This window comes from Schistocerca piceifrons, chromosome 7 (assembly GCF_021461385.2).
Source record: "Schistocerca piceifrons isolate TAMUIC-IGC-003096 chromosome 7, iqSchPice1.1, whole genome shotgun sequence".
Lineage (NCBI taxonomy): Eukaryota > Metazoa > Arthropoda > Insecta > Orthoptera > Acrididae > Schistocerca > Schistocerca piceifrons.
Genome location: NC_060144.1, coordinates 155,144,480 through 155,166,618, shown reverse-complemented (window position 1 = coordinate 155,166,618; position 22,139 = coordinate 155,144,480). Strand labels below are relative to the sequence as shown.

At 38.5% G+C, this 22,139-nt stretch overlaps 1 protein-coding gene across 1 annotated transcript in view; it reads right to left on the bottom strand.

Moving 5' to 3' along the window:
* LOC124804618 (regulator of nonsense transcripts 1) overlaps nucleotides 1-22,139 on the bottom strand; it is a 129,089-nt gene that overhangs the window by 84,518 nt on the left and 22,432 nt on the right. Inside the window, exon 5 of the mRNA XM_047264820.1 lies at nucleotides 7,535-7,747. Within this exon, the coding sequence (XP_047120776.1) occupies nucleotides 7,535-7,747 (213 nt within the window). The remainder of the gene's footprint in view (nucleotides 1-7,534; nucleotides 7,748-22,139) is intronic.

The window sequence follows — 22,139 nt, the reverse complement described above, 5'->3', positions numbered from 1 at the left end:
GGACAGGGAAAGTGTGCAGCAGTGAAGTATGCAGCAATTTTTGTGCCTGGAGGGCACTGACTGTTTCTAACAACAAGGTGCCATTTTGTAATCTGGAACAAGACTTTACAGGACCTGCAATTGCGTCGACACCTTTCTGAATAACGAAAGGCTTGACCGTGGAGAAGTCGTGACCTTCGTCAGACCGAGAAACAACAAGGAACTGTGGCAACGATGGAAGAACTGTCTGTGGCTGAGACTCAGTGAACTGACGTTTGTGAGCAGACGTAGTGGAAGGTGAGGAAACCATTGCGGAAGAATCCCCCATGATTACCGGCGTCTCCGATGGCGCGCTCCTCCCTTGTGGGGGCCCTCTCTGAGGGCACTCCCGCCTTAGGTGATTGTTCACACCTCAGGTCACACCTCCCGACAAACGGACTGAGGGACCAATCGGCACTTTCGGAAGGTATCAGCTCGGGTAATCACCCCTCCCTGGGCCTGGCCGTTACCAGGGGGTACGTACGTGTCCTACCTGTCTACCTGGGGCGGGGAATTACGCGTTACCCCGTCACCAGCTACGCACAAAAACGCGTGGGTTGGCCTTCAGACACGCACAGGGAGGAAGAAAGAGAAAGGGAAAAACAAAGAAAGGGAAAGGAAAGAAGAGAGGTCTCAAACGCCGCAGCGGAGAAAAGGGTAAAGAGAAGAGGTAAGGAAAAGAGAAGGACAAAGGAAGGATGAAGACATACAAGCAGAGAAGGTGAAGAATGCGTTACATTTACGAGCGTCCGTCTCCGGACGTAGGCACAAACCATACTCCCAGAGGGGGAGAAAGGGGAGAAAAGAGCCGGAGGTTGGGAGGGGGGGGGGGATGCGGAAAAGGAAGGTATGCAGCCCGGAAAGGAAGGAGGGCCACATTAGCTCGGGGTCCCGTGCTCGCTACGCACGTATCCACAAAAAGAGTTGTGGACCCCCTGGGGGTGACTCATTGACTTGTGCCAACACAACTATCTAAAAAGCATATCAACATAACTTGAAAGACCCACAAGAAAAAGGAAGACATTGTGATCCCCCATCCTTCAACTAGGTGAATTTCAAATAGATGTCCACCTGCTTAACTGGATGGTGAGGCGCTTGCCTCCCACGCCAGCGGGCCCTGGTTTGATTCCCGATCGGGTTGGAAATTTTCTCTGCTCAGGGACTGGGTGTTGTGCTGTCCTCCTCAGTATTTCATCCTCATCACCAGCACGCAAGTCGCCCAATGTGGCGTCGACTGAAATAAGACTTGCACTTGACGGCCAAACTTCCCCAGATGCCATACATTCATTTCCATTTTTTCCAAATAGATCATGTTGCAATCTCCTATGATTTCCAAAAAGAGATATACGATGATCACGTTGGCAGAGGGGGAAATACAGATTCTGACCACTATCTTACCGGAGTCAAAATCAAATTCACACCAAAGGAAATACTGAAAGAAACCACCACTAATTCCCAAATTAGATTTGAAGAAAATCCAAGAATTAAAGATTATCGAATTATGGGAAAAAAACAACCTACAAACAACTGGAGAGATTCCCTGAAGAAAATTATACAGAAACTAAGTGAAGTGATCCCACTAAAGAAAAAATCCAAACACCTGAGGTGGAATTCAAATTGTGATAACGTAATAGAAGAGAGATAACGAGCCTTCTGAAACTACAACTGTGACAAATCAGAAACCACCCATGAGAAATTTTTCAAAGTCAGAAAATAAACAGCTAAAATACTTACATAAACTGAAAAAAATATCTTAATGAACAGCTAAACTCAACTGAAGAAGACTTTAGGAACAATAAAACAAACAACTTATACAAAACATATGCAAATCAAACCGAAGGATACACTCCATGAAACCTCTGTTTTAGGAAACATAATCGAAAATTGACACTAACTAACAAAGAAAATTGTCCAGAACTGGCCAAATTATTTCTCAAAACTTCTAAATTGCTCAAAACCAGCAAGAGATTCCCTACTTTACAAACAGAACACAGGAATAACACTTCACTACAACCAACGCAAGAACAAATTTACACCCACATTAGAAAGCTCAAAAATAATAAATCATTGGGAGAAGACGGAACGTAACTGAACTACTGAAGACAAAAATCATCCATGAAATATGGAAGACAGAAAATATTCCAGAGGATTGGAAATGTGCACTAACTCATCCATTGCACAAAAAGGGAGAGATCGAATGTAAACAACTACAGAGGCACTTCACTTTTGCCAATCATTTGCAAAATTTTATCCGCTTGTCTCCTGAAGAGCGCACAAGAACAACTGGAACATACCAAGCAGGCTTTCAACCTAATGCATTGTGCCTGAACAGAACTTTAATCTTAAAATTATTTTAAAAATTAAAGCAATCAGGTCGAAACCAATAGTTTGCACATTCATTTATTTTTAGAAAGTATACAATTTTATAGATAGATGATCTCTATGTAATACTCTAGAAGAACGTCGACTAGACACAAACTCTAAAACTGACTGAACAAACACTGACAGAAACCAAATCAAAAATTAAATTCATAGGTGAAATTTTGGAACCATTCTTAATTAAAACAGAAGACAAGGAAATGGAATCTCACCACTGTTACTCAAATTAGGTTTATGCGAAGTAATGAAAGAATGGAAAATGGTTCTAAAAAAGGAATCTAGACCCTCAAAGAATGTGTACAGAAGATTGGCCTCCAAATCTCCAGGAGAAGACAATCGTGTTCCAAGTTAGGTATTCCGAAACATAAAACAAATTATGGTGAAATCAACAGACTAACATTAAGTATCTCCATGAAATTAATAAACCCGAAATAGCACAAAAAAAAAAAAAAAAAAAAAAAAAAAAATATCTGATTGCAGAAAATCAAGAAAGCGTCCAGATTCGTTCCAAATTTGTATAACTCAGAAATGCCTGTCAAAAGGCACTAAAATCAGGTACAACAACACAGTAATCAAACCGACAGTCACACATGCAAGTGTAACACACGCAATGAATTGAAAACTAGGTTTACAAGAAATTAAGGAAGTAGTGAGAAAGATTATTTAAAAAATTCTGGGACCACAATACACACATGATGGATACAGACTGCAAACCACTGAGACAACAGAAAAATTATCAAACATCAAACCTGACAGCAGAAAGATACGAATGAAGTTCTATGGACACCTAGACAGATTACCTGGAAAAAGACTAACTAAACATCTACTGGACTATGTGACACCACTTACAGTGGTGGGGAATGTCCAATATAAAATTGGAGCCATGCATTTTAGTGCTGCTGCCAGACAGATTACCAAGCATAAAATTTTTATCAGAATAAATTAGCTTTTTGGATCATTTATTAAACCATAAGTGTGTTATACTTCCACAGCATGAACCAAACCTCCTTCGAAAGAAGTACAAACTTCGCCAAACAAACGGCACACAGCTCTGAATGTTAAATGCTGCTTGCGACTTCTAGATGTGACAGAACTCTCCTCCTAGATGTGACTGAACTTGCAGCCAGATTCTGTACAGTAGTTATTATAATATCTGTAACTTCTCAATCACTTTGATAATGACAAATGTACAATTTCTTGTCCACCCCTAGTAGCTAATCCTAGGTGTAAGCCAGAATAACTTGTTTGGAATTGTGAGCTCTCCAGCTGGATGTATTTTAATATTTTACTTCTATAAATAGACGACAGAGTAAGATTTAGTACATATGATAGCACAAAAAAAGCAATTGCTGATATATGAATTACCTGCCTTGTTACAAAGGGTCCGATCACATTATGGGGTGCAGAGATGTGTCCATGAAAGTAAAGAACACTAACTGTGATTGTAGTAGTAGGACAGCTTGACACTTAGCATGGAGTCAAAAGCGGTAAGAGGTATCTAAAGGCCAGCAACTGCAGCGTAATGCTCAGTGGCGTAGTTGACGGTATAGTATGCAACTGCATGGTGACTAGGTTTGTTTCATATCTGCCTTAATGCAATTATCTCTTTCTGCACACATTCCTCCATTAATTTGTTTCAGCAGCTATCACAAAATTAATAGAACAAACTGTTCACAGATCTTATGAAGATATTTTCAGCCCTCAGAATGGCTCGGCACTTATCCTGTTCAAGACCTACTAATTCTGTGACTGTTTGCAGTTTGCAAGGAAGAGAGATCAGTAATAAATCTTATTTGCTGCCACCTTCTCCCCACGTAGGTATTCCAGGGCCATCAAGGGTTCTTTGCACAGGGTCCCGTCAGTTTTCTCACATGGTTCATTTGATCTCTGCCCACGTTTTCAGCAGGGATTAGATGCGGTGCAGGGGATGGCCAATTGGAAAGAGAAAGCTCATTCTGTTCTGCAAACCACTGCTGCATCATAGCTGATAGGTTTATAAGGAACTTGTCTTGCACTGAACAAATTACACCTGCAGAATATAGTTGTCACACAGACTGGACCACAATATTATGTATTACACAGGTATACTAGGCAGCATCATGTGTACCATCTATCCTGTGAAGCATTCGAAGTTCACAGGAACACATCTAGCCACGAACTGCCTTAGACAAATGGCCACTGGATGTATTTGAGGTCAAAACAGGTAGACTGCAGCCTGCATATTCTAACTAAACCACCAATGACTGACCACAATGCTGATTCATCCGAAAATATCACATTCCACCAGTCATGACTGACACTTTCCTTGGCAAATGTTGATCGTTAGAGTTGATGGTCATCACAGAGCCTCTCCTTCAAAGTCCAGTACCCAAAACCAACTGCGTTCTCCAGAGTCTTGATAACAGTTTATCCATCGTCATCCAGAAACACTGTACAATGCCCTGGCCTCCAATGTCATCAAATTCCCTTCCTCCACAAGGGCAATGACGCAAGTACGAATAGCCCATTGATGGTGAGGCATTGCACATGAATAATGTGACTTGACCGAAAGTGATGTAATGCTGGCATCTGAACTCACTCTTATACTGTCACTGGCTATTAGAAAACGAATGGTGTGCTTGCAGTTCTGAATTGGCACAACACACTATTACTGTGTAATATCTGTGACTGTGTGATTAATTCTCGTGTTTTATGTCAAATACAGATAGTAAATTTATTCTTCAACCCAGTGTGGTGAAGCAAGCTCGGATATTTTTACTTCCCCTCTTGTTTTGCCATCTGCCTCCTTAAAATTTACTTTTCACTAATTACCATTAACATACATGAGTATAATCTGAGTTTTCATAAGAGAGAGAGAGAGAGAGATTGTCCCTCCGTTTTAAAGAATATACCACCAGGTCTAATTGTGTGCTTAATTTTATGTGTGTAATTGATTTTCTAATTTATTTTGACTATTATTAGCTAGTATCTTTCATTATAGGGTGAAATCAGTAATTGTTTCGTAAATTAAATTCTATTGTTGACTTATAAACAAATATAAATTCTGTACTAATTATAAACATTTGGAGAAACAGCTAATAGTATTCTTAAAAGATCTATTTGGATTTATTTGAAAACATCTTAGCAAAGCCAGCCCTTAATTAATTCCAAAGTAATTAACAGTTTTGTCAAAAGTATTCTTTGCGTAACAATATCTGTTAATTTCATCATTTAAACAAATAATTCAGCTTAACCCTTGAAGTAAGAGAAACTGTTAAAAGAGAAGGAAGTTTTTGATGTATTCAGTTAATTTAATGAGAAGTTTCAATTGCAATTTCTATAAATTAAACAATGAACAATCTATAGGTTCAGTGCCTATTATTGTGAGGATGTATAAGGGACAGATTTTTGGTCCCGAGACAAGTCAGTCCATGGCCAAGTTTCAGATGACGAACACGTATTGGTTACAACAGCAACAACAATGCGATTAACTTAACTATGTAATAAGTGTAATACAAACAAGTCATGTTTTAAACAATGACAGTGTCTGTTTAATATGTACCTTATTGTCCTGAAAAAACTGAACTATGTGGTTAGGTTTTTACTGCTTGTAGATGTTCAACAGTAAACTACTGTAGCAGCATATGAGTGTTTTCCTGCAATGAGGCTTATCGAAAGTTAAACATTAGTGCACTGGGCATATAACTGTAATATTCGGGGGTTGTGAACAATAAAAGTAAAGATCTGTGAAACGTAACTGTGCACTTGTTGGCTACATTATTTACAGTAGTCAGTGTTGAAATTACAAACCCCATTTTTCAGCCAGTGTAGCAATGCAGTACGTCGGCACCAAGGACAATCAACAAAGAAATAAAGCAGACGAACTTCACATCAGGAACGGCATTCTTAACCTGAAGTGATTTACAGCCAAAAATTCATTGCACCTTCTGTGGAAAATTAGCTGCACATCATCACAATGTGTTTCCTTGTAACACAATGGAGAGCTTCATAGACAACAAATTGCCGAGCCAGAATACTGTCTTTCTTACAGGGAAATAAATATGTGCATAAAACTGACAAGATCAGTTTCCTGTAATTTTTGAAATAGTATCTCCTCACCTGCATGTTCCCAATGTAAATAGAAAAATATGGCATGCAGCATTTCACTCATTTCATTACTGTACTGGGCTTAACTCTGGCTGAGATTTCCACAGGCCAATTTTTGTGCTGTCAAGTGTACAAGCTTATTTCAGCAAAGAATTCACTTGGTGCAAGAATCTTTTTTTTCGATCATTTGCTAGAACTCATATAACAGGTACTAAATGTACTACTACTGAATACGCCCAAAGGAAACATCTCCAACTTTTCACATGCTGCTGCAGATACCATACAAAACTACTGTACTGTTAAGCATTTACTTCCTTCATAGGCATTTTGAGCGTATATTAGGTAGAGTACATTTTAATGACTACACAATGTTGAAATACTTTGGCCTTGAGTACCGTTGACTAAACTTCTAATGCATTGATGACCACTTCAAATATTATCTTCTTGCAAGTAAAGGCTAATTTTTTTCTCTGTGGTATTATTGTTATCTCTCACCATATTTATCAAAACCACTCTCTCTCTTGCAGTCAGCTCAAGACCGAAAACCAACAGTAACAGATTAACAGCTGCTGCGGAAGATAGCCACGCAAACAAATTTAACATAATTGGCAAGTTTCTGCTTTCATAAAAATTTCACAACAAATTATTTTTTGTAATACTTCCTGTTAAATCATGCTTTGCTTTTTTCTTCTCCATATATGATATCACACTAGCACTTTTAGGTCTCTTTTTCCCAATTTCAGCCTCCCAGTGAACTTTCATGCTCTTGCAACATAAATTAATACTACAGAATATAATGCTATTGCTGCACATGCAAAATAGGTACTCATACGAATACACTGTATTCACTGCAAACACATTAAGAAACATCAAACACATTAAGAAATAACAGAATTTTCCTGAGGCAGTTAAGATTCACACAAAAGCTCAGAAACAAAGTAACTAACCACAACAAAAATGTGAACTCAAAAAGTCACAACTGAAACTTCATGAAACTATCATAATGATACATTTTAGTAGGTAACTTAAGTAATGTAACTTGCAAAAGTACCTCAATAAAACTTGTTGTGGTTCTTCATCCACACCAGGTTTCTCCAAATCTTGGAACGTTGCATCAATATTGTCTTTCCAGAGTTCCTCTAGCTTATTTATTTGCTGAGCTGTTATCTGTCTTGCACGCAACTGCTCTTGTTCCAGAGGGATCTTCACCAGCCATGTAAGGAAGCATCTGTCTGCAATCAGTGGTTTCCACTGTTCCTGGTCCCTGAATTATTAAATTTTTGCACTGAGTGAAATTTTCAAACATACCCAGACAAAATTTATTACACACATGGTAACTTGGCTGTGAAAATTGCAAAGAAAAAATATATAAAAAAATATACTTTTGTTTTTGCTTCTTAATATTTAAATGTTTAGAAGAATTTGTGAAGCAGTTGTTGGATTGGGTTGATTTGGCGAAGGAGACCAGACGGCGAGGTCATCGGTCCCATCGCATTAGGGAAGGAAGTCTGCCATGCCCTTTCAAAGGAACCATTCCGGCATTTGCCTGAAGCGATTTAGGGAAATCACGGAAAACCTAAATCAGGATGGCAGGACACAGGATTGAACCGTTGTCCTCCCGAATGAGAGTCCAGTGTGCTACCCACTGTGCCACCTTGCTCGGCAAAGCAGTTGTCACATCAGACATAATCCTTAGAAAATGAAAATGTTTTTAAAAAAAAATCTCTGCAAGTGAAAAACCGTAACTCCAGTTCTCTCTCTGTGCTAAAAACCAAATGGCCATTATACTACAGTACAGAGTAGTAGAAGTGACAGCTGGTAGAGGTTACTACTGGTCGCATGCATGTGTTTGGCTCCTGGTCGGAAGATGCTGGGAGCGGAAGCTTGCAATCGGCTCATTGCTTATACGTTAGAAAAGAAACAATCATGTAATGTATTAATGCATCACAGAAGTGACACAAAAGTTGATAGTGAGTCACTGCAAGGACCAAGTACATGTCACTTATTTCTGTAAATAATATCAACTATTTATTGTTACAGTGCACAAAACTGTTAGGTAGCTATGGCTGGCAATGAGCGCAAGCATTCCTGAGCGGCACAAAGTCAGCTAACTTCTACTGATTACAGAGGGGACAGTAAAAGTGTGCACCCAGTAATGTAACTGGCAGTATTGACCAACTAGGATCACGTTAATAACTTCAGTTCCTCTTCTTTCTTTGTTGTTGTTTCCTATTTTTTCCAGTATTCCCTCATTTTCTCTCCATGAAGTCTCTTCCTTTTTTCTGTCCATGTTGTACCCGAGTTTTTATTTCTTCTGCTTCGAAAGCCTTCCAAATTTAGTAATTTTTTTAAAACAGTTCCTTTCTGCTATTTCTGATTCTTTGATGTTTCTTTTTAGATCTTTCCTTACTTCTGTAATCCATGCTATTGTTGATTTCTTTTTCCAGAAATATAGGAGTATTTGTTTTGTTAGTCTATTTCCATCCATTCGGTAGAGGTGTCCGAAAAACGTTAATCTTCATTTGACCATTACTTCAGATATTTTTCTCTATAGTTTTGTAGATCTCCTCATTACTTCTTATGTTCCAACTATCTGCAGTTTGTATTGCACCCATTCTTTTTCTAATAATCCTTCTCTCCAGTACCTCTAGTTTGTCCATCTTATAGTTCATCGTTAGGCATTCAGATCCATATAAACATTCGGGTCGTACCGCTGTGGTGTAGTGTTTTAGTTTTGTTTTTCTAGATATTCATTTCTTATTGTAAATATTTTTGGTCAAAACATATGCTCTTTCTATTTTGTTAATTCTTGCATCTACTGCAGAGTTTTCTAACCCAATCTGTTGTATAGTCTCTCCAAGATATTTAAATTTATTTACTCACTCTATTTTACCTATTTGTGTTTCTATGAATTTTGGTGCATTTTTTATATTTGCCATGCATTTTGTTTTTTCAGCTGAAGTTTTGAGGCCAGTTCTGTTTGCTATTTTTTTCCAGAAGGTTTATCTGAATAACTGCTTCTGTCAGGTTTTCTGAAAGTATTGCAAAATCATCCGCAAAAGCCAAGCAATTTACATGAATTCCACTACTTATTCCATCACTAATTAATTAATAAGAAATTAATAGCTGAGGCCCCCCCCCCAAAAAAGAAAAAGATGTGTCCTCACGCAAAGAGGAGTTTTAATGACTTAATACTTTGCACCTGATGGCATAAAAACGGTGATGTGCATTACGAAATGCTCCGCAGGGAGTCTCCGTATCAGCTGGCATTCATTACCAATGACAGACATCTTTCATTGACATTTTATCAAAAAATGCCGAACAAAACTGCATGATAACGCCTGCCTGTCCTCTGCTGATTTCACAAAAGAACCATCCAGGAGTTGAGTTTGTTTTGGAAGTCATCCCCAACTCTTATTATTCTTGTTTTCTGCCCCCCAAATGTTTACTCCCCTCCACAGCTTATGGAGCAACTATGAAGGAAATTCCTTTTGGGCAAAAATATCCTTCAAACTTAGCTTGAAAACATATTTAACTATGAACCAGTATGTCTCCACAGGCATGGAATCTGTGAACTACCTGAACATTATCAGATAATGTGAGAGAATACATTGCCGATGACAGATTTCTCTCTCATATTTCCTGTAGTGTTCAATGTACTACCGAACTATGCAGTATATAAAATGAATTATATAAAAGTATATAAATGAATTACAACGTACAACAACCACCTTTTGACAAAAGGCAAACAATGGAAAATCCAGGATGGGATGTAACAATATTATGAAAAGAAAGTTTCTACTCACCATACAGAAGAGACAGTGAGTCGCAGGTAGGCGTAACAAGTAGTCTTGTGTGTGTGTGTGTGTGTGTGTGTGTGTGTGTGTGTGTGTGTGTGTTGTTGTTGTTGTTGTTGTTGGAGGCCTTAATGGCCAAAAGCTTTATTTATTTGTGACAGTCTTTGTGTTGTGCCTCTCTGCTACTCAGCATCTCCGCTATATGGTGAGTAGCAACTTTCCTTTTCATAATATTGTTATGATGAAAGTCTATGTTAACGCAACACAAGCGTGCCTAAATCAATACAAATTAATAATACATTAGATTCTTTGGACTTTGAAATGGTCTTCATTTAGTGTCATCCTCACGTTATGAAACTGTGGCAACTCAAACAGATGCACGAAGTAACCCAGTCAATGAATTGTTCAGTTCCACAACTTCAACTTCATAAAATTGTGTGTTTACAAAAACCAAAAATTATGGCAGCGGAAGCAAGGAAAGGCATTACGAATTTGCTGTATCATACACTTTACACCCTTACATTACAGGACACAAAGTAGTGAGAGTACTTATGCTGGAGAAGTTTTCGCAAGTTTTTGTTACTGATATTTTATCTGGCTTTTTGTACCTCTGTCACAGAATAAGCAGACAGCTGGGGCTTCATTAGAACTGGCAGCAAATGTAGCCTTTCCTTTACATCTCAATACTGTTGCCTCAGTGCTAGCAACCAACTGCAGCATTCATATCTACCTTATTGTTCCACTGGTGGCTAATACGGGTAAATCACAGTGTAAAATATGAGTTTAGGTACAGTTTCTGTGTGGAGCACCTTTCCTGATCGGACACCATAATTTTAATGACTTGGTTTCACCCCTTAAGTGAAAATCACTCAGCCCATTCGAAGGAAATGACTAGACATTGAATATTCGTACTTGCCTTAAGCATTTACCTTCAAAGCAACAGCAAGACCTCCAATCAGAAAAGCTGATAAGAAGCAGCCAGTAATATAGGTTAAGTCGACAACCATTTCCGATGATGTATCATGGTAGTAACAAAGTAGTTTATGTCTGAGCATGTTACACAGCTGCTTTGTGAGCAATGTGAACTATAGTTACCAGAAAGCTATAAATGCATGGCCTTTGAAAGTCCAGGATGGTTTATTGTTGTTTCAGGCGCTGGTTCCACTGAGTTAAACCAAAATATAAGACAACTTTCATGACAGCAGAATGGTGATGCCTATTTGTTGGGTTACGAGAATGTCTTTCTTTTGGTAAACCTCTATACTTACGACAAAGCTCAAGAAATACAGAGAATGCCTTGAGGCATATTATACTGAGAGGCTCCTGGTAACCTCAGTTCCATATCTTGCGGAGAAAGTCACAGATCACTGTACTGGGAACATGAAACTATTTAGAGGCTTCATTTATGAGCCTATAGCAATTGGTATGCAGAGGACTAATTTGCACCAGCTCAGTTTTCAATCAGTGGTTGAGAAGTATTTCTCTTATCAATGGGTCAGGTTGTGGTTGTTTCAATGAATTTAACAAGCTAGAAACCTATGTGGTACATATGATAGATGTCTCCATTTGTATCCAGGCATTAAAAATGAAATACAACTTTCGATTCCTGGCCTGGAGTTGATGTGAGGGTTTCCTGTAAGGTCACAATACTTACAAACAAGACTGCAGCACATTAATTTAGTAGCTTTTAGGTGCCTAGGGAACTAGATTGAAGCAAACACCATCATTGCAACAAGATGACGAACAGTAGCTAAAACAATGATTGGGAAAAATGCATATATCTTCAAGAATTTCAAGAGCCGCTGGGAATTTTAAGAATTGGGGTGTCCATGAATGTCCTCCTCCACGAGTCAAGATGGGTCATAGAGACCAAAGGGATACAGCACTTTGTGAGTAATTTTGGTAGCACAGTACTTTCTGTGGTGTCAGCCGAAGAGCAATGTGCCAAAGTAACATTGGTACCTTGCAACCCAACATCAGAAAAAGATATTCACTACAAGCCGCATCAATGCACGAGCGAAACCCACGTAGCCACACCCCAAAACATTTCATAACACCTTCGCATCGGCTGTTCTACTTACAGCCAAGCACAGTAATGCTCAGCCCTGTCTGCAATCATCTAGTAAGATGACAGTATGATCTTCTGGAATAGCAGCAGTGTGATTGAACATATTAGGAAGAAACCAACAAGAAAGTTAGTGTTAAATGTACTCTGACTGAGACACTTTTATTTTGTTTATATCAAGTGAACATTAGTTCAGAGATAGTATGAATACTCATCAGATTCCTGTGGAAATGTGCTGTAAAAAGTGAAGGAGAAAGAACAAATAAAAATGCAGGCGAAAGGGCATAAAAATGTCTAAAAACTGAGATTGACAGGAAATGTAACACTGCGTCACAGGAATGGCTAGAGGACAAATGTCAGGATTTGGAAGCACATTTCATTAGGGGGGAAAAACAGATATCGAGTGCACAAAAATTAAAGAGGCATTTGGGGGAAAGAGAAGCAGCTGTATGAATATCGAAGCCACAGATGGAAAACCACTCTTAAGCAAAGAAGGGAGAGTTGAACGGTGAAAGACGTATATAAAGGGTCTGTACAAGGTATATGAACTTGAGTGCAATATTATAGAAATGCAAGAGGATGTAAGGGAAGAGGAGATGGGAGGTATGATGCTGTGAGAAGAATTTCACAGAGTGCTGAAAGACGTAAGTCAAAACAAGGCCCTGGAAATAGCATTCCACCAGAACACCTGATAGCCTTGGGAAAGCCAGCCATGATGACACTCTGCTATCTGGTCTGCGTGAAGTACTAAACAGGTGAAATACCTTAGACTTCAAGAAGAATGTTACAATTCCAAGGAATGCAGTTGCTGACAGGTGTGAAAATTACTGAATTATCAGCTTTTTAAGTCATCACTGAAAAATACTAACACAAATTTTAAAAAAAGCCGAACTCGGGGAAGATCAGTTTGGATTCTGCAGAAATGTATGAGCATGTGAAGCAATACTGAACCTCTGACTTCTCTTAGAAGATATGTTAACGAAAGGCAAATCTAAACTTTTTTTTTTGCATTTACAGACTCTGAGAAAGCTTTTGACGATGTTGACTGAAATACTCTCTTTGAAATTTTAAAGGTAGTAGGGGTAAAATACCGAAAGTGAAACACTATTCATAACTTGTACACAAGTCAGATAGCAGTAATAAATGTTGACAAGCAGAGAAGGGTTGTAGCCTGTCCCTGATTTTATTCAATCTGTACACTGAGCAAGCAGTAAAGGATGTCAAAGAAAAATCTGGAGTATGAATTGAAGTTCAGGGAAAAGAAGAAAAAAAAAACTTTTGAGGTTTTCTGATGACATTGTAATTCTGTAAGAGACAGAGAAGGACTTGGAAGAGTAGTTGAACGGAATGGAGTGGGTCTTGAAAAGAGGATAAAATATGGCCATCAACAAAAGCAAAAAGTGGATAATGGAATGTAGTTGAATTAAACCAGGTGATGCTAAGGGGAATCAAGATTAGGAAAAAGAGGTACCAAAAATAGTAGACGAGTTTTGCTATTTGAGCACCAAATAACTGATGATGGCCGAAGCAGAGAGGATATAAAATGTAGACTGGCAATGGCTAGAAAAGAATTTCAGAAGCAGATAAATTTGTGAACACTGAACACAGATTTAAGTATTAGAAAGTCTTTTCTGAAGGTATTTGTCTAGGGTGTTGCCACATGTGGAAGGTATTTGTCTAGGGTGTTGCCACATGTGGAAGTGAAACATGGACGATAAACAGTTTAGATGAAAAGAGAATAGAACCTTTTGAAATGTGGTGGTACGGAACAATGCTGAAGATTAGATGGGTGGATCATGTAACTAATGAGGTGATCCTGAAAAGAATTGTGGAGAAAAATGAAAAATTTGTGGAACCAACCTGACTAGAAGAAGGGATCTGTTGTTATGACACATTCTGAGGCATCAAGGAATCCTATTTAGTACTGAAGGGAAAGGGGGGAGGGGTGTAAGATCACACAAGGGAGAACAAGAGATTAGTTATTCGAAAGTGAAGAGGCTTGCACGGGATAGAGTAGCATTGTCTTCAGACTGAAGACCACAACAACTACAAAACGCTATTCTTCTTATCTATGTTTAAATGAAGTGAACTAATATTTTGTGTTATAATAACCACTTTATCTCCTCCCAGAGGAAACCAATGGGACCACAATTGTATCAAAGAGTATATTTTCATCCAGTACAACACTTTCGCAACACAAATGTTTGGAGTGCATGAAGACTACAGAAAGTACAGGCTATTTCTATATGCAGGTGTTTAGTTTCATAACCAGTTTCAGACTTCTGAATGCGAGTTATTATTACTAAACAGAGGAGGGTTGCAGCCTCCAAAACTGATAAATAACCGGCAGTTTTGGTCTTAAAAGTAGCTTACATGGAGACTTTGAAGATATTTATGTTATTAATCAAAGGGAGCCTTGTAGGGCAAATAACTAACATTGGGAGTTAACTATCATTATGAAGCTAGTTAAATTACATGACTTCGTACGGGTAACTTGTTTCTTTTCTTTTACTGTTACTGTAGGACTTTTCGTTGATATGTCTGATAAGAACACATGGTGGTCGTTGGGGTTAAGTGGAGACTGGGAGAGATTTGTTTCTTATTCAATGGCAGAAATCGAACTTAAGTGAACATGTCAAATTGCTGCACAGCTGATAGTTATACCTCTCCTGAAAGGCAAGATGCAGTTGGTGATCCTTATCTACACTATTTAGTTATTATTGAACTATTGGATGTTGATCAGGGTCTGCCAATAACTTAAGCTCTATTGGCATAATTGAGAGTAGTGAAGTTGCATGCATTACTGCTCCGCATCTGTGGTGGTGACAACCACAATTGTGACCGCAATCTATCTAAGTCAGTCTCGAATATATTCCTACAACGGCATCTGTGATGCTTATTAGGATTAAGTTTGTCATTTAGGGGAAAAAGCATGGGAAAATGTATGGAAGCTACACATTGTTTTGGTGCACAAATATCTAATATGTTTCTCTCTTATATAATCTAAATCTGTTGCTTTAACAATTTATAACTCCTTAACGATTTTTTATCTGGGGATATTAATCATGAGGTTACCAGACTGCATGCATATTTATCAGTGTAATTTTTCACGATTCGGTCATCCTAGATTTTTTTAAGTTGAACACTAGCTGGTGAGCATTAATATCCAGGGAAAAATGAACACGCCCACCAGTCAACATGAAGAGGTAATTAAACCTTTTCAACAGTTTGTAACCTTTTCCAAAGATTTTAGATGTCTTAACATTTAATGGGTTGAAATTAAACAATTTCATTTATCCACTACTAATGGTGACACGCCATTCTGCAACATCTCTCTGCCAAAAGCGTTTAGCTACTACATGAAGGAAACAAAAAGAGGAACTGCATCTTAGTGTGATAATTTATGAGAGATCTACAATGAGCTTGGTAGTTGAGATGTGGGAGTGAGTGCAAACGGTGGTGTGGCATACTGTAAAACTTGAAACTTTAAACTTCCTGGCAGATTAAAACTGTGTGCTGGTCTGAGATTCAAATTCAGGATGTTTGTCTTTTTCAGGCACGTGCTCTGCTGACTGAACTACCCAAAGACAACTCACGACCTGTCCTCAAAGCTTTACTTCCACCACTATCGAACCACCTATCTTCCAACTGCCCAAGAAAGGGAAAAGTCTCAAGTTTGAGTCTTTGTCTGGCACATTGCTTTATCTTGTCAGGATGCTGATACTATCCATAAAATGTTGAGCAATTCTTTCATAGGCACAAATTAAATCTGGATAATAATCCAGCTAACAATGACCTTGTTAAAGTAGTGGTAGTTTATGCTCATGAATTAGCAGCATATCAATAGTCTCTGCAAATTCCACAACCATATGTCCATCTATGCAATTGCATTACATCTTGATAATTCTCATACGAATACATGACAGACTAGAGGTGTCGTTCATATGACATGATCAGGGGCTAAATTAGCTACACCTCTGACGAATGAGAGGCACTGAACGAGAAAGGAGCACCACATTCAGCTGCTGGATTGTTTCTGTCTTAAGCATACTTCCAAGTTGAAACATTTTTCAACATAGGCACATTTTTGCCTTTATTTACAAATCGTCAGCAGCTGCTGCATTGTAAACATTGTGAGTAGATGATACTTTTATTTCTTTCAGTATTTATAGACTGTATGACACTTTTACTTCATTTTCTTTGCCATTCTGAGCCAACTTTTTCGGCCGCTGTGTATAGTTTTCTTGCACAGTAGACTTCTTGATTTGAAATTATATCATGCAGTCTCTCTGTGGATGATCATTTCTGCAATTAATGCTATATTGCTTTTTCCATTTGTGTTTCTATGTTCTGGGGTAGTTCTAATGGTGGTGGTATTACAAAAAAATCTTTCTTATAATTATGTTTGTAGGATGTGTTGTTGACTAATAAGGTTTACAATATAACCACTTGCTATGATTCAAAACTGTGAATCATCTATGAATGGGCTTTCAGTCTTCAGTACCGTTACACAGAAAAACAAAAACAATTGTGACAGTTATTGACTTATGATGTTTAGTTTGCTGTCACTGCATGTATTATTAGTAACTACATTCTTGTCCTTAACCGGAAGTACAGAAATGGGAATAAAACTCATTGGCTTATACTTTGGTATTCTGGCTTTATCCGAGCCTGTTCAAGAAACACATTAACTGTGGAAATAGGTGTTTCCTGTTGGTAGGATAACAAAAATGGCAACAACACAGAATATGTTTGGTAACTCTGTCACCATTGATTCATTTCCTGGGCAACATGGAATTATACTGCTAAATTCACTTGACATTTTCATATCATTTTGACTGAATACTCTCAGCAATTTTCACTTAAAAGTATGACATCCAAATGGTTTGTAGTTCATGTGAGTCATTCTACTCAGAAACTGTGACTCATATTTTATGTTGCAATTTATCTGTCCTAAGTACCAATGGGGTCATAAGGGAGAGATGAATGCCGCAATTGTTCACTCGCTCTAAGGTAATGGAGCCGAACTGTAATATGAAGGATTCATTGGCTCTTAGTTGGAAGGCCAACTTCCTACTTATTATGTAACAGACCTACAAACAGCCAGACCAAAACTCTGCAAGGAAATCTTAAGTAAGCTCCACCACAATAAGCCTTCTTTCTACTTTCAGTACCTCGTAGTATAAGAACAAAAAACTGTATGATACTGCATACTTGATAATGCTTTTTTCTGCTTCTGCCATCATAACTTTTGGTTTATGTGCAAAAACAATTTTATTTGTTTATTGCTGGAACTGAATATTTTATTAACAGATTTTCTTTATGCATCTACAACAACTGTCACAGTTCCATTATACTTAAGTATGACACAGGGCAGAACACAGAGAGAATTTTGGAGTCCACGGTGCTTAATTTGTGTTTATTTAGGCGCACTTGTGTCACAGATGAATGAACGAATGAATGAATGGTTGGTTGGTTTGGAGAGAAAAAGACCAAACTACAGGGTCAAAAAGTCCCTTTTTCCACATTCAAATGGGTCACAAAGTAAAACCACTCCCCAAATGACTCCGGGAAGGTAAGAAAGGCGGAAAACTGGGAACCACACAGAGAGAAAACGAAAGAAGCAAGACAAAAGAAGAAAAAACGCACTAAAAGGGAAAAAGCAGCAGAAGGTATTAAAACAATATAGCAGATGGATTATGATGGCTGACCGCACGAAAAGATGAGCCAGCCACTCTGCAATACACTAAAATCTCCAGCATAAAAGGCAAGATCAGAGAAACATAGATAGAGAAAAGACGAACACCAAGCAAACTAACAGCTAAGAAAGAGTGAGAAAGAGTTAAAAGGGAGTGAGGGTGAAGGCCTAGGAGAGAACGCCAGATGCTCACCCATAGTTTGTGTGATAAACCCCCCCCCCCCACAAATAAAACTGGATCAGCCATTGAGGCACTGTCTCCTAATACAGTAGGCAGTGTGGTGGAAAGCTTAAACGTCCACCTAAGAGTGGCTAAAATTGGGAATCCAACAAGATTTGGGCAACAGTCAAGTGGGAACCACAGCGATACTCACAACAGAGGAGGCGACCATGAGTCAGCCAAGTGTGGCTGATGTGGAGCCGGCACAAGGCAACAGAAGCCATGCAAGTGGCTCACATGGAGGACCTCCACACATTCGTTGTCTCCTTGCTAACATGTACTTTATTTAGTGTCCTTAGGATGCACCATTCAGTACTCCAGATTCCAAAAACTTAAAGACTGATTGGAGATCAGTCTCAGGTGTGCCGATCTCCAGAGTTGGTTTACCGGTAGCCTGTTTGGCCAGCCTGTCAGCAAGTTTATTTCCCGGGATTCCGATATGTCCTGGGGTCCAAGTGAAGGCCACTCAATGTCACGGTTTTTTAGTGCAGAAACAGACTCCTGGATAGTCTGTTCCTGAAGGATGGTGAGGAAAGCACTGGTCAAGAGTGTTAAGGTTGCTTAAGGAGTCACTACAGAAGAGGAATGCTCACCTGTGCTCAAGAGCACGACAGATGGCTACCAACTCTGCGGTGAAAACACTGCAGCCATCCAGTAAGGAGGGCTGTTCAGTATCTCCAGCATGAGCATAAGTGAAGCCAACTAGACCATCGATCATCAAGCCATTATGTTACAGATACTTCATATATTATTAAAATATTAGTTTTGACATAAGGTTTTCATGGTAAAATGTAATTCATTTCTGTTATTTCAAAAGCGTTTCTCATTGGTTTACTGAACACCTACATTAGACATAATGGAAACTGATACAAATTTTCTCACATTAAAAACAGTCTATCAATGCACAGGTAGTTTACTGGATCGATGCTGGTAGAACCTACTTGTTCATCAAAGTTGAGTGTTGTCAAGCCAAATTTGAAAATCAAATTTAACTGAAACGGAATTTTCTTGATGGTTGTTCCATAAGAAGTGGGGAATGGAAAATGTTTGAGGGCAAAATATCTGAATAGTAAATGTGTGGCAGGTGACTTCCTGAACATTCTCCTGGATTGCTTTTTCCTGAAATCAGCAGTGTGCAGGCAGGTGTTATCACGAGGTGGTGACACTTGTTGTGCTCACACTGTGACTGAAAGGCATCTCAGTCATTGTCAGCCAATTCCAGGTAATGGAGGAGGAGGAGGAGGAGGAGGAGGAGGAGATTAGTATTTGACGTACCGTCGCCAGTGAGGTCATGAGGGACAGAGCACAAGCTCGGATTAGGGAAGGAAGGGGAAGGAAATCGGCCATGCCCATCTAAGGAACCATCTCAACATTTGCCTGAAGCCATTTTGGGAAACCACAGAACACCTAAGCCACGATAGCTGGATGTGGGTTTGAACTGTCATCATCCTGAATGAGAGTCCAGTGGGCCAACTAATGGACGCATCACTTGGAAGCAGTTCCTAGTGCACAACACACTTTTTATGCTATCAGATGCAAAACACTTGTCCACAATGTCCAAGGGCTCAACCACTGATTTCTTATTAAAAAGCTAGTACAAAGTCATTGCAAATCATCACCAGTAATACTACTGAACAGGAATGCTAAATGAGCAAGTACATGACATTCAACAATTAAATACAGTAATAGTCACCCCATTAATTTTTGTTGCTGACAGTACTTTATGGTCGACTTATGAACCTTGCCTACTGAATTTAAATGTTACACAAAGATTACATGGTCACAGTTCCTCACATGTCAATTAAGACTTCTTAAATATGGAAAATCATTCATGCTAGAAGATCTTTATTGAAACAAGAAAATCTTTTTCCAACCTAATTTGTTCTATTGCACTTGTCTCACACCTCATGATGAAAAATTTTTAAGCTGCCTCCATTTCCTTCACCACTCTCCTCTCCATTAAATCCAAAGCGAACAATTACGTCCCAAATGTTAAAACCCATTTCCTCTTGTGCCTTATTATAATGTTTAAACAACATTCGTATGATTCAAGCATGCAAAATACGGTACATAAATGATAGATGAGTACTGCAACTTCAAATAAAAAAAAAGAGACAATTTATAAATACATGTGACGTCACTGCACATTGTTCACTCCATTTACAGAAGTTATTTTGCGTAGAACTATAAACATTTTTATGCTAGCCATTTAGAAGGCATTAACATGCCTAAAGGCATGGGACTGATATCTGACTGGGAAGTAGGAACGTTTGACTCAATTTCATACGTCAATTTTTGACAGCCTGCAGCTGTCATTCATTATTTAAGTACTGAAATACTGCACTAGTCATGTATTTTTTCATACTTAGCATGATGCATTTCAAGAATTTTTTCTCATTTTCAAGCACAAACATGTATGCAAGTATTTTGTGTGGTGTTTCAATATGTGTTATTCTGCCTCTCTTGCACTGTCTTAGCCTTTTTCAGGTATCAGGTACATGGAAAACCATGCACACGCAAACTATCATTCACATTTTTTGTTTATGTAAAATCACAAAAAATACATACATAAATGCTTCACTTGACAACGAGAATAATTTCTTGAAACACATTTCGCTCAACATTAAACAAAAAGAACATGAAACCGGCGCCGAGTTTAAACTTAACAGTAAAAACATTTGAGCAACGTAAAGTGCGCTGCAAGTCGCCAAACACCAAAACACACTAAATATAATTCGGCAAAGGTGTCACAATGATCACTACAATCACGAAACTGCATTTTTGTAGTAGTATCTACTGCAAAATGTTTACCGGTTAAAATCCGCCAAGTTGAGTGCCCCGATATCAAGAAACTTAACCACGTAACATTTGTTAACACTACCGGACGGCCAACATGCCAGTGTCATTTTTTCTCCACAAACATTTTTTCATAACGCATAAATTACTGGAAAATTATGAATAAGCTGATGCAAAATGTGTGCAAATTAACACTGTGGACATAGGAAATTTCACGGTAAAGATAAATAATGTCAAACAGCAGGAAAATGTTAATTCCGGGAACGTAAATAATGACTTTTCTTTCCTCTCAGCTGTGCAATATACCAGCCTTAATTAGTAACGTAACCACAGTTCTTAAACACTGAATTTTTATGGGTGTAATTTTCAAATAATGATCACACTTTGAGATATTAAGTATTTTAAAATTTGTGATTTATAAAACTTAGTAAAAGCAGTTTCAATGTGGAATTCCCTTACATTTTATGAAACTCCTGAGATTTCCAATTTTTCTAGGTAAAATGTAATTCCCTGAGAATAAATATTTTCCATAAGAATGACAGCTATGTATCTATATAATGGAAGGAAACATTCCACGTGGGAAAAATTATATATAAAAACAAAGATGAGGTGACTTACCGAACAAAAGCGCTGGCAGGTCGATAGACACACAAACATACACACAAAATTCAAGCTTTCGCAACAAACTGTTGCCTCATCAGGAAAGAGGGAAGGAGAGGGGAAGACGAAAGGAAGTGGGTTTTAAGGGAGAGGGTAAGGAGTCTTTCCGCTCCCGGGATTGGAATGACTCCTTACCCTCTCCCTTAAAACCCACTTCCTTTCGTCTTCCCCTCTCCTTCCCTCTTTCCTGATGAGGCAACAGTTTGTTGCGAAAGCTTGAATTTTGTGTGTATGTTTGTGTTTGTTTGTGTGTCTATCGACCTGCCAGCGCTTTTGTTCGGTAAGTCACCTCATCTTTGTTTTTATATATAACAGCTATGTATCTGTTCTATATTGTTACTGCATCCTGGAATTTCCTTTGTTTAATTCAAATATTGGGAACGAACTGGTGTTTAATTGGTAGTGAAATATTTTTCAATT